This window comes from Gracilinanus agilis, chromosome 6 (genome assembly GCF_016433145.1).
Source record: "Gracilinanus agilis isolate LMUSP501 chromosome 6, AgileGrace, whole genome shotgun sequence".
NCBI classification, from domain to species: domain Eukaryota; kingdom Metazoa; phylum Chordata; class Mammalia; order Didelphimorphia; family Didelphidae; genus Gracilinanus; species Gracilinanus agilis.
Genome location: NC_058135.1, coordinates 129,509,153 through 129,522,385, shown reverse-complemented (window position 1 = coordinate 129,522,385; position 13,233 = coordinate 129,509,153). Strand labels below are relative to the sequence as shown.

Sequence of the window (13,233 nt, the reverse complement as noted above, 5' to 3'; positions counted from 1 at the left end):
AGAACATAATAACCAGTGTGAGATAAGTATCACCTATGTTACCATATTCCACATTACCATGCTCTAAAATAATCAAAATGCCTCTTGTTTTGTCTTTGTTTCTGACTGTTTGGTAAAGGTGAATATGTAAATAGAAAATAAAATAAAGTTTTGGTAAAGATAGTGTGTCAGGCAGGCCTGGTGCTGGATTTGGTATAAAAAAAATTGGGTTAAAATTTCTGATACTTATTTGTTGCAGGCAAGCCACCTAACCATTTAAGCCTCAATCAATTCTCTAAGTCTAATATAATATTAAGTTTAGATGGATCTGCAACCAAATAATTAAGTATCTTTGGAGTCTTAGAGGCATGCTTTAAGTTTCAGTTGTAAATGTTGCATTGCCTTGATACAAACTTAAACCATAAACACATGATTGGAATAATATGGTATCTGTATTTTCATAAAGTTATTCTAAATACTCATGAAGCTTGATTTTGAATTTTTTTTTCACTTGGAAAAACTAACAATGTAAAGAATTTGAAAGTGTAATGTTTTCTAAATTCACTTTAGTTGAATCAATTTTTGTTGGTAATAAAGACAGCTAGCAGTTATATAGCATTTTACCGTGTTTTCTCTCTTTATCTTCACAACAAAGCTGGGAGGTGGATATTATTACCCCCATTTTACAGATGAAGAAAACTTGAGGCAAAAAAGTAAAGTGACTTGCCTCGGATTACACAGCTAGTAAATGCCCAAGAACAAATTTGAACTTTTCCCTTGACTCTAGACCTAGTCCTCTGTGTACTCTAGCTCCCTCTAGCAGCTTCTAAAAGTACCTGCAAGGTGTGGAGAGATCCAGAAGTTTTTAGCTAGGGGAAGTGTTCTTAACAGTGCCTGATTCAGAACCTCAATTAAAAATAGATTTTTTTCTTTTTATCAAATATGAGTGAATATGGATCTTGTTTTTTGTCATCAGTAAGGTTTTTTCCTGCCTCCATGATACACTCTCACCTAACCTGTATAGGCTATGTAGGTCTGACAGGTGCATGAGGGAGCTAAAAGGGCTCTGCCTGACAACAGTATGATAGTATTAGTTAGCTTTTTTAAGTTGTAGGGGGCGTTATCATGTCTTTAAGGAGAAACAGAGTAATCAGCATGATATAGTGGAAGGACCACTGGCTTTAGATTCTGAGTATCTGAATTCAATAGCAGCCCCACATTCTTAAACTCACGTGGTATTGGGCAAGTCCATTCACCTTTTTAAGGTGAAAGACTTATTTTCCTTATCTGTAAAATGAAGGGATTGGACTAGGGAGCCTCTGAGGTCTTTTCTAGCTTTAGTTAAATGATTTCATATGATTGAGTTTTAGTGAGGGAATGGACAAGATACTAGGGCTGAGACACAAGCAATGTTGCCTATGAGACATGAGGGAAAAAGGGACTTGTTAACTTCAGGCACAAGTTAAAAGGAATCTACCAAAATTTTGGGACTTTTAATATCTGTTTCTCTTTTCTCATCTTACAGTGGTGAAAAGTTTTTCTGTTCCTTTCAGAACTATTGTTAAGACAGTAAATTATCAGTAGGACAATCACAGTTTATATGTAGTACAGAAAAAAGTTATAAAATAATTTAGTATAGCAGATTTTCTCCCCTAATCTTTTGTTCACATTATAGTTACATATTAGGAGAAAAATACAAAAGTAAATGTGTAGCATAGTTCATGCTCAAGGATATTAGTGGTGAAAACAGCCTTTTTACAGTTTATTTTCCAATTGTTCCTGATGATGTTCATCTTTCTGGCATGTGAAAGATGCAGAACTGGGGGATGTGGAGAGAGGGAGCTCTTCATGCCCCATGTCCAAATTTGGAAAGTTACTTTATTAGTTAGGGGTCCATGGTTCCTGTCACTAATGACATTTTCTATATAGAAGTGAAATTACAGTAAAATAAAACAATTTGGACAGACCTCTATGTTGGTTGTAATGGGATCTGGCCAGTATTCTCGGTCTCTTCAAACTCCTGGCATTTACTTCACTATTGGTAAGCTTAGTGATATTTGGCATAACTGACACAGGGCCACTGTGTGGCACTGTTATATCAAATACTGCTTTGAATATTCTCCTACCTCAATGTAGAGCAAAATCTTTGCATCTTGTCTTCAGTACTTAAGCAGCAGGACAGTTGTTATTATTGAAAATAATTAAGTACTTTGTGCTTTTATTTTTAACATTATCTCCTAGGATTGTGTTAAATATACTTTGATCTGAATCCAGATTTTGGAAACAAAAAAAATTGTACCTCTGTAAACTGGATGATAGGATTTTCTAATATAGAAAAACAGGTTGTTTTTTTGTTTTTTTGGTTTGTTTTTTGTGGGAGTTGGTGGTATATGGTAACTGTATGATTTACCAGGTGATTATTTATCTATCTATTAACTCAGGAACTTCAGAGGAGGTGTAACACATTAATTACTTTGATTGAAAGAGAAAACATGGAGTTAGAAGAAAAAGAAAAGGCAGAGAAAAAGAAACGAGGACCAAAGCCTTCGGTATGTACATGTGGAATAATTTGTCCCCTTTATAACTACGAAATAGAGTAGGAAAGAATTCCTGAGTGATGTTGATTAGCTAAAGTTAATGGCAACACATTATTTTCCAACAATACACTTGGCATTATGAGGTGTCATTTGAATGACTTGCAGAGTAATTAATAAATACATAAGTTTTTGTTAAACCTGGCATTTATTTTTATACATACAAATACACACACACACACACACACACACACACACACACACACACACACACACACACATCTTCTCTGCTAAATTTCCAAAGCTTTAGCAGTTCTGCAAGGATAATAATGCAATTTTAAGTGAATTGTTCTATTCCTAATTATCAGGCTTTTTTGAAACATCACCTCTTTCCAATCCTCATCAAATCACCTCTTTCCAATCCCCATCAAATCTTTAAATTCTACTAATTATCTCCATAGCAGGACCTTTTTTTTTTGAATCTGAAAATTGTTTTTTCTTGGTCTGCTTTTGAGTATTCTGGAGTGTTTGATATAGTGGTTAAATTCTGAAAATTTTTAGTGTTTTGAGTATTCTTTGGAATATTAACATTTCCACTAAAATGGGGTTTTCATTTATAATTTACAGAACAAGGGTGGCTTTCTTAGAGAATTTATCATTTCTGGAAGTAGGAAATGTGATTTTTAGGATTTTGTTATTATAGAAAGATAATCTCTTCTATACATCTCACTCCACAAAATGTGATAGTGCTGGTCTGAAATAAGAGATTTAAAATTGTCTTGTATGCTAGCATTTATAAAAATGAGCTTTTAATGGTAAATATAATTCTAATTGTTTTTAGGCGCAGAAGCGTAAAATGGATGGAGCGCCTGATGGTCGAGGAAGAAAAAAGAAGCTAAAGCTATGAATGCTTAATTGTTTTGTAATCACTAAATTTTAAAAAGTAGTTCTTTAATTTACGGGTCTTCATAAGATGTACTGTACAATGCTCAACTATTATGTCATTAAGGACATCGGGTTCATCTGTTTACTGAACTAGACACATAGTATGTAGCTACACTTTTTTAAATGCAACAGCTGTGCTGAAATTTTTTTTACCATTAACACTTGAAGTAATAAAATAGGCTTCATTTATTAATAAATGCTTCATTCGATTTATTTTTCTACTTTAGCTTTAGTTTGAGAAGATTGTGAATGTTTTGTTTTTCAGCTATAGGTTTCTAAACTAAGACTTTTTTATAAAACTAGACTTGCTAAGCTAGAAGAGACTATAACAAAGAATATAATTTGTATCTTCAGTCTCTACTTAGTTGTCAAGTTATTTTGATTGACCTTGAAATTTGGGTATCTTCCTACACTGAGTCTTATTTCGGGACTATTACATAATACATTATCCTTACTCACCATGTGGGTAGGATGAAACAAAACTTTAGACATACTAGTTAATTCTATGCACATTTTATATATTGTGTCTCTGCTTCCCAGAATTGCTTATTTCTAAAAGCTGAAATGTGCCCTGCTGTTGGAAAGATGACCTATTTTTAGTTCTGTAGCTAGACAAGATTTGTCTGGTTCACCTTAAAATTGTTGTAGTATTTTGTAAAAGGAAAACTAACTTTGGACAAAGAAGCTTATATTGGGCAAACATTTTAAAAAATGACATGCTATGACTGCCATGATTTGGAAAGTTGATATCTTGGTGCCCAGCATTAGAAATTTATTAGAACCAATCAGAGTAGGGCATTAGCTTGTTAGTGAGACTGTCAAACTTTGGTAAATTTAGTAGTACAAAATAATGCAGACTTTCCAAATTTCTAGTACTTCATTCCCAGAGCAATTGAGAAATGTCTCATTGACATTGAATATAATATTCCCCAATAAAAAATATAAGAAAATGTGTGAGAAACAAGATTAAATATAAGTTTATCTCCTGGTTTTTTCCGTAGACTAGAAAAAGCTAAAGCAGTAGTACCCAAAATATGGTGTCAGGACATTAGGCCTAGAAGCCTTTGTGCTATATATAATTTGTATGTTTTATATGTGCAAATTGGGTACATACACAGTTCTCCATTTTTCTAGGAGAATGCAATAAATGTAGCAACATGAATAAATATAATTTTTATAATCTTAGAGTTGTCTTTTCTTTCCATTTCTTTAGTTATTTCTTCTTTTTTTTTTTTGTTTTCTCAAATGTTTCTTCCTTCCCTGTGGCTCACTGCCTTTTCTTCTTTTTCTTTTTACCCCCACTAAGTTTTCTTGCCTTTGTGCCTTCCTTATCCACAAGGTTGTAAGACTTTGCATTTTCTGATATAGCAGAATGGAATTGTATTTGGTAAAGGGGGAATTTTTGGAAGCCACAATAACTTGCTGGATGAGCACGAGCCATTTTAAATTCTAGACTTGCCCCATGTGTGAGAATTTTGTACTTTGCAGGTAAATTAGGACCTCACTGGTTTGCATTGTTGTATAAATTTCAGTCAAGCCTTGTAAAGAAGAGGGACACTGACTATTCCCAAATCCAAAAGACTCAGTGTCTTTTTTTCATTTTTGTGAATTATGATCTGAGTTGTTGAGGATGGAGATAGGTTTACAATTGGAAGCATGATCAGTGAGGGACAAGGCAGCTTACTACATGTAGATAGTAGTAGCATGTAACTTGGAGAGTGAGCTGGAGACCTAGTTCCCAGTAATGGTGAATAGGCAAAGCAGACCTTGCCACAGTGAAGACAGTCCTGTTTGGATGGTAAGGTTTCACTGCTAAACTATATTAAAGTTTTTCTTTAAAAAAACAAACCCCAAAACCAACCTATAAGGTTTTTTTTTGGTTAACATCCTTTTCACTTTGTCCTGTCTTCAGTACTTTAAAGATCTCATCAGTTTGAGAACTTCCTCTATCACGGCAGAGCAATGCATGCAAGATTTATCCTCTGTTGCTAGTATTGTAGGGAATGTTTGAAAACTGTTATGGTAGTAAGCTTTTCCCTATTCACTATTTTCCCACCATAGCTCTGCTGGCCTTTGAACAAAAGACAGTTTGTTAGCTGTCCATTAGCCTTGGACAACCTTGCTAGAACTTGCTATAAGAACCTAGAGTCAGTTTCATGCCACAAAAGTGAATTGGAATGGGACTTCAGTAGATGATACTCTTCAGTACTTAACCCTTAAGAGATCTATGTTCCTAATGATAAGTATATTCCTCTCCACTGCTGATTGCTACTCTCATTTGTATCTTCTCATTGTCTGGGAGCCGTGTCTATGACCTCTCATAGATCCTCCAGAGGAGCATAAGAACATAGATTTAGAGCTAGAAGGGCTTTAGAAGCCATTGCTTATTGCCTCCTCATTTTATAATTGCCAATTTTGAAGGTTTATCCCCTATCACATAGCTAGTATCAGGCAGTATGTGAACTCAGGTCTTAATGACTCCAGGTACTAAGTGCTTTAACCATTATCCCACACTGCCTCTGAGTGGAGGCTTTCTCTTTAGGGTTTCTTATAATCTTTTGGATGCTGTTGCATCATTTGGGCTACTATATCTGTTCTTCACTCTTCATGATTAGCTCTTTTTCAGATTATGCTGTTCAGACTTTTTTCAGTTGTGTCCAGCTCTTTTGTGGTCCCATTTGGGGTTTTCTTGACAGAAGTACTGGAATGCTTGACCGTTTCCTTCTGTATCTTATTTAACATGAGAAAACTGAGATAAACAGGGTTTTGTGGTTTGCTCAAGATCCACATAGCGAGTAAGTGTCTGAGGCCTTAGGAAGAAGACTTCCCGACTCCAGGACTGGTACTCTCATCATTGTGCTACTACTTAGCTGCCCCCTTCAAATAATACATTTCTCCTTTTACTACTTGGCCTTAAGTTGTCATTGGAAATATGCTATATCTTGTGTTTTTTTCAGCCCTTACTACAGTGTGCTTGGCACATGCTTGTTGATTTGATCTTTGAATAAAGTTTTAAGATTACTCATAAAAGCAATTGTTTTTATATTTTAATGTTTGGAACGTTTAGTTCAAATTCAAATAAGTGCGTATTTTTTGGGATTTTATAATGAGCATTTTTCATGCTACACATTTCATGATTTATTGGATTCAATTACCACTATTAACCTCTTGAAAGTTCAACAAGATCATCTTTCAAAACATTATTTTTACTCTTGATTTTAGGAATTTGAGTATGTAAATCTCATGCGTGTGTGTGTTATTCTAGCCTTTTTTCCACTGGTAAATGTTTGCAAATTTTAAAGGGGGAAATTTTTCAAATCTACCCTAAGTGTTAACACAAAGATGTCAGTATAAGAATGGTGTACATAAGAAATATTTCAATTCTATTATACTTGTAGGTAAGTACTTTTTCTTCCCATAAAAAGACCTCCCTTGTAAGTTTCAGGTCCCATGATTTTTTTTTTCTTGTTACTTGAATCCAAAAGAGTTGATTGGTTCTCTTCCCTCCACTTCCCTCCCCACCACATGTTTGCACCAGATCACTAACAGTACCAGTCAACAAAATGCAGAAGGATCACATTTTGAATATTTTATAACACCTACTTATGGGTTACACATATAATTTTTTTAAAACACTATTCCAAATGTGTAGACATTGAAATGGAATTCCTTGTACTGCAAAAAAATGACATGAGCCAGGGATAGTAGAGACTTAGGTGTTCTCATTCCTAGACCTATTTCAACGTATGGAAGACTAATGAAGTTGGAGTGTATGTAGTGAAATATGGACAGACCAACTGGCACTGGAGGGACAAGGGACACTCAAGGCAATTCTCGGTAGTCCTCTAGAATAGGGACCATTTGCACCTCTTCCTCCCCCTTTTGCCTTCTTAGCTGCCCAAGATTTAGGCTTCCTAGGTGATGCCCAGACTTCATGGCTTCTAGGACAAAAAAGCTCTTTAACTTCCTGTATTCCTAACATGTATATCCCACTAATCCATTTTTTTTTTTTTTGTGGTCAGATTTTGGAGGCCTGTAGCAGTTGTTTGTTAGCAAGGTCACAGGGATATACTTTAAAACAAAAAAGTTCACTTGCCTGTAATAGTGGATTCTAGTAAATGAAGGAAATCCTGGTAATAGATCATAGCCCTTTCCAGAATGGCACAGAGGAACCTCCCTCATCCAAAAGAGTGATTTATTTATTTTTAACCCATACCTTCTATCTTAAAATGGATACTAAATATTCATTCCAAACTAGAAAAACAGTAAAGGCTCCACAGTTGGTGTTAAGTGATTTGCCCATTGTCACATAGCTAAGAAGGCTCTGAGGCCAGATTTGAATCCAGGATTTCCCATCTCTAGACCTCACTCTATCTACTGAGCCCCACCTACCTGCCCCAGAGGGATTTCTTGTATAAGAAAATATTCTTATACAAGAAATCGAAATATTACAGGGTACTGAACCATAGAAAATAACCCGTTTCTCTAATAATAACATAAGGGACAGAGATTGCTTTGGAGGTTTGTCTCTAGTATTGGACCATTTCTTACTGATTAGTTTTAATAATAATCCTCTTGATTAGTTTTCCTTTTTCTTTCCCACCAAAGGAAACCTACAGATTCCCAATTTCATCCTTAGGCTGCTACTTAAAAGAGTTTTCCACCTGTCTTTCCAACCGTACATTACTCTTCTTTGGGCACCTTACATTTCTTGCCATTTTCCCTTTGATGATATTCAATCTGGCATTTCCATGCCTTTGCTCATGCTCCCTGAGATGTTTTCCTTCTTCTTTCCTATCTTGTAGAATTCCTAGCTTTATAGCATATAGCTCAGGTGCCAGCTCCCCCATGAGTGAGGTCTTCCCTGATTCCCGTCTTGCCCGACCAGTGTCTTTCTCCCTTGACATTGCTTCAAATTTACTCTACATTTTGTGTATACACATCTGCTCAGTCCTATCTCTCCCTCCTTTGCCCCCTCCCAGCAAATAATTTCCTTGAGGACCACAACTTGTTTTTGCTTTTGTCTTTTTATCTCCAGTATCAAGAATTTAAGAGGCTGTCAATGAATGCTCCTTGAGTTGAATCCTAAAATGCATAAAAAAAACCTACCCACATTGCTAGGCAAGGTGAACACCTCCAGTGGTTTCGTCTTCTATCAGCACCTTGTAATAATAATAACCAGTACTTGGGTCTTAAAAGTTTGCAAAGAGCTTACAGTTTTATCTTCACAACCACCCTATGAAGCAGGTGCTATTATACCCATTCTACAAGTTAGGGAACTAAGACTGAGAAAGATTAAGTAACTGGTCCAGGATGAGCAACAGAAGCAGGAGTTGAAGTCAGGTCTTCTGGACCCCAAGCCCAGCACTCTGTCCACTACTACCTACCTACCTACCTACTCCCAGGAGAGCCTTTTGTAACAGTGTAAAATCTTAGAACCGACGTAACACCTCACCCTCTGAAGATAGATGTGTGTCTGTGGGTGCATCATAGATCCACCCACATACCCACATATACATGCAGACACATACGTATGCACGAGTAGTGTGTATATATATATATATTTGGGGGGTCAGAGTGACGAGGCTGTTCCAGCACTGAGCCAGGAGCCCTAATTTCAGTTTGTATTCTGAAGACAGTTTCTGTGCTCTGCATGAAGGACCAGTAACAAGCAGGAGCACCTCTGACTTGGATCCGGAAGCCAACACTAAACCTCCGAAGAGCTGTGCTGGATGGTTGGGGTTTTCCTGCTGCCTGGGACATCCTTCCCTAAAGGCCCTCTTTTCCTATGTCTCAGGAGAAACACTGCAACTAGGGCTGTGCAGCTCAGCAGCAACAGGCCACCTCCTGCCCCTAACATGGGCCCAGCACCACTGTGCATCTTTGCCTCCGCCGTGTCTAACTCTGGCTGCTGGCCTTGTGTCCCTGGTGGCAGAGGGTCCTCGTGGCCCAAGGCAGCCGCGATGGACCGGACCAGGGCCACGCGCTGAATGTCAGTGCCCCTGCTGTCATCTGCGCCGATGTCTAGAGCCAGGGTTGGGGCATCCGAGGCGGCTCTTCTACTGCGATTCAGAGAAAGAGCCGTGCCGGGGCCCCTGGCTAGGGCAGGCATGTGGTTCTGTTCTGTGCTCCTCCTCCCAATGCCTTTCTTTGTACTTTCTCTCGACCGGACAGTATAAACTGCGTGGAGATACCACTCTCTGCCAGCAGCCACCTTTGGGGATAAAAAGAAATTGGTTTTGAGCCACATAAAAAAAGAGGAAATGAACCAAATCCGAGGGAAGGTCTGGGGCCACTGTTCCTACCTGGAAGAGGGCTGCCGAGGACAGGCTGAAACCATCAGATCCTGGCTGTTTTACCAAAGGAATTGCGTCCGCTCGGTCAGTGGCTAAATGAGCATTGAATGACACGTTTCGAAATCTCCTGGCCTGTGTCTCTGGCTGAGCTCTATCCTAGGAAGGCAGGAAGAACTTTTTGCTTTTGCTTAGCAAGTAAAGGCCAGTCCACCAGTTTCTCTCACAGATTAAATTATTTATGGAACACAGAGACTTTCAGGAAGACCTTAAGGAGTAGCAGAACCCTAGATTTTAAATTGTAGCCTTGAGTTTTAATCCTGATGACTCCCTTTACTAGCTATGGTGTCAAGGCAAGTCACAACTTTATTGGCACTAGCAAAATGAAGTTAATAATCTACCTAATAATCTTAGCCAGCAACGAGATAGAACTTTAAGGTGGCAAAGTGCTTTATGTGTTACTCTTCTAATAAGAACCCTGTAAACTAGGTGCTGCTATCCCCACTTGGCAGTCATCATTATTTATTTTTGTGTCTCCCCCCTTCTGCATTGTGTAGTCAGGTCCACAGCAGATGCTCTTGTAAGTTAAAGAGGTGAATAATTACCTACCAGTATCTTGAATCTGTACAGGAGAGAGGATGAGTCAGCCAGGCATCCATAGGCTTTATTTTCTGGGCTGTACTTGGGTACGTAGCCATCAACGCCCGTGCACAGGAAGACTTGCTCGATGTTACAAGTGAAAGCATCACCAAGATTCTGAACAGGGTCCACCATAACTCGGCCATAGATCGTTGATCCTAAAGAAGGGGGAGCAAGAACAATTCTGTACCTTGGCAAATAGACTGCCATCTCCTATTCTGATGACATCCTAGTGGTTCTGAGTTTGGAGTCTTTTAGGAAAGACGTTCAACAAGAGACAGATGCTCTTTATTACAAGAAAACGTATGCTTTGGATGTTACAGAGAATTTCTTGGAACCTTCTGAGGGCTGTGACTTCAATGGGTTTCTGAGATGGGGGTGGAATCTTCATTTCAGGTATTAAAAAGTAGGATAAATTCTTATTTTCCTAATTCATATAAATAGGATGCTGTCAGAAGGGAAAATGAACCAAATTAATTTTGAAAGGTTGTTCTAGTTCTTGGACAGGATTACGTATCATTAAGGGTCTTAACTTTCTTTCTCAATGAGATGGATCATCATGGAGACCAATAATACCATCTTACTCCCTATGAAACTGCTAGGTGGTGCAGGGAATGGAGTGTGGACCTAAGTCCCCTGGGTTTAATCTGGCCTGATACTTACTAGCTGGGTGAGACTGGGCTTGTCACTTAACCTCTGTTTACCTCAGTTTCCTCAACTATAAAATGGGCATAAAAATAGCACCTATCTCTTAGGATTGCTTTGGGGCCAAAGTGAGATAATATTTATGAAAAGTACTTAGTATAGTTGTAGCACGTTAATTGTTTTTCAGGGGCCAACTCTTTTGGGGGTTTCTTGGCAAAGATACAGGAATGGTTTACCATTTCCTTCTCCAAATCATTTTTCAGATGAGGAAACAGGATTAAGTGACTTGCTCAAGATCACACATCCTTTTAGAGTCTGAGGCCAAATTTGAACTCAGTCTAACACTAGCCATTGTGCCTTGGTAAATAGGCATGCTTTAATGCTTTAAAAAGGGCTTATTTATTATTTATCATATATTATTATATATAACTTTATTATTATTTAGTGCTTTAAAAAGGGCTTATTTCCTCCCTCCCTTCTTCATATGTAAGGGGATTAAAAATATCCCAAACCCAACAATATATGCTTAATTTGAGCCAAAGAGTCTTTTACCTTCAGAAAAGGCTACATCAGATCCTTCCCCAAAGCCCATGGAGTCATTGGATATCCAGAGCTCCTTTTTGGAAAGGAGGAACATCCGAGTATTTAGACTGAATTCCATTGCTACTGGGTCGCTGACCTTGTGGGTGTGTGGGGAAGAAAAGAAATGTGTTGACTGAAAATCAGAGAATTCTTTCCAAAATGAAACTATATCTATATAAAAGAGCCAGAAAACAGTACTGAAGAAACTGTTGATGATGACCTAAGGGACCCTCATGATTCCACTGTAGCACAGTAGGCAAGGTTTCATTCAATTGCACAATAGCAAAACTTGCAATTAATTTCCATCGTGCAGTGGCCTCATTGTGATTTATGCATCTTTGCATTCCCCACGTTGCCTTCAGTCCTCAAAATATGCGATCAGTAAATTTATTGACTGAATGTCCTTCATATTCTTATCACTGTCTATATAATTTAGTTAGCAGAGAATAGAAATACATAATGAATAAATAAATAAGCATTCTCTTCCTTAGAGAACAAAAGGTGGTTTGTAGAGAAATGTGAATTCTACTTTACTTACAGTGAATAAGTGATTAAGGGATTATATGTAGAACATGGCATGGGATATAGAAATACCTCAAATAAGGAACCATCCAGTGGAGCCTCATGCACTGTATTAGAGGGAAGGAGATGTGGGTTCCGTCTGGGCTCTTTCTTTTCTTTACTAGTTTATGTGACCTTGGAAAAATAACTCTCTAAGACCATTTCCATTAAACACCATACAAATAAAAATAATATACGGAACAGTAAGATACAGTGTCTGCCCAGAAGGGATCCACAATCTAGTTGTTGAAATGAGACAGAAAAATACAAAATGTTAAATAACAAGGAAGGGTATTAACTTTGAGACAAAATGATAGAAGTGCTATAAAGAAGTAAAGAACAAAAGAATGCATGATATTAGCAGTTTTATGTGTATTTGTAAGTGAGGCAATATGGCATAGTGGATAAAGATCCCTTGAGTCAGGAAGACCCATGTTCAAATCCTGCTTCTGGCATGCCACTAGCATTGTAACTAGGGGTAAGTCACTTCTGACTTCATCATTCAATTGAAACTGCTCTCCCCAGAGTTTCCCATGATCTCTTAACTGTGAAATCCAATGGTCCTTCCTACAGCATTCAACACCATTGACCATCTCTTTCTGGTATTCTCCTCTGGGTCTTTGTGTCAATCTTCTCTCATTTCTATTTCTACCTGAGTAGATACACCTCAGTCTCTTTGGCTGAATCACCCTCCATACCCCACCCATTTATTGTGGGTGTACCCTAAGTCTCTGTCCTGTGCCCTCTTTTCTCTATGGATGACCTCATCAGATTGGTGACAACAGTAGTCTAACACTGGTCTCCATGCCTCAAATCGTTCCCTATCCAATCCATTCTCCACACAGCTGATACCATTTTCATACACCAGGTTCTGGTGCCTCCTCATTCCCCAAATTGCCTTTTATTTCCTCTTTCCCCTCTCTCCTTTCTCTCCCTCTCCCCATCTTCCCCCCCTCTCCATCTCTCTGTCTCTCTCCTCCCTCCCTTCCCCTTTCTCTTTATTCCCTCTCTCCCTCCCCCACTCTCTCCTCTCTCCCTACCTCCCTCTCATTCTC

The 13,233-nt window shown here is 38.1% G+C and overlaps 2 protein-coding genes across 2 annotated transcripts in view; one reads left to right on the top strand and one right to left on the bottom strand.

The window, feature by feature from the left end:
- SMARCA5 (SWI/SNF related, matrix associated, actin dependent regulator of chromatin, subfamily a, member 5) overlaps positions 1-4,643 on the top strand; it is a 53,880-nt gene extending 49,237 nt beyond the window's left edge. The window contains exons 23-24 of the mRNA XM_044680373.1: positions 2,421-2,528; positions 3,355-4,643. Coding sequence (XP_044536308.1) covers positions 2,421-2,528; positions 3,355-3,420 — 174 coding nt within the window. The 3' untranslated portion in view covers positions 3,421-4,643. The remainder of the gene's footprint in view (positions 1-2,420; positions 2,529-3,354) is intronic.
- Positions 4,644-9,028: 4,385 nt separating this feature from the next.
- FREM3 (FRAS1 related extracellular matrix 3) overlaps positions 9,029-13,233 on the bottom strand; it is a 128,812-nt gene continuing 124,607 nt past the window's right edge. Inside the window, exons 17-20 of the mRNA XM_044681702.1 lie at positions 11,588-11,714; positions 10,361-10,548; positions 9,764-9,910; positions 9,029-9,672 (exon numbers count right to left, since the gene is read on the bottom strand). Coding sequence (XP_044537637.1) covers positions 9,166-9,672; positions 9,764-9,910; positions 10,361-10,548; positions 11,588-11,714 — 969 coding nt within the window. The 3' untranslated portion in view covers positions 9,029-9,165. The remainder of the gene's footprint in view (positions 9,673-9,763; positions 9,911-10,360; positions 10,549-11,587; positions 11,715-13,233) is intronic.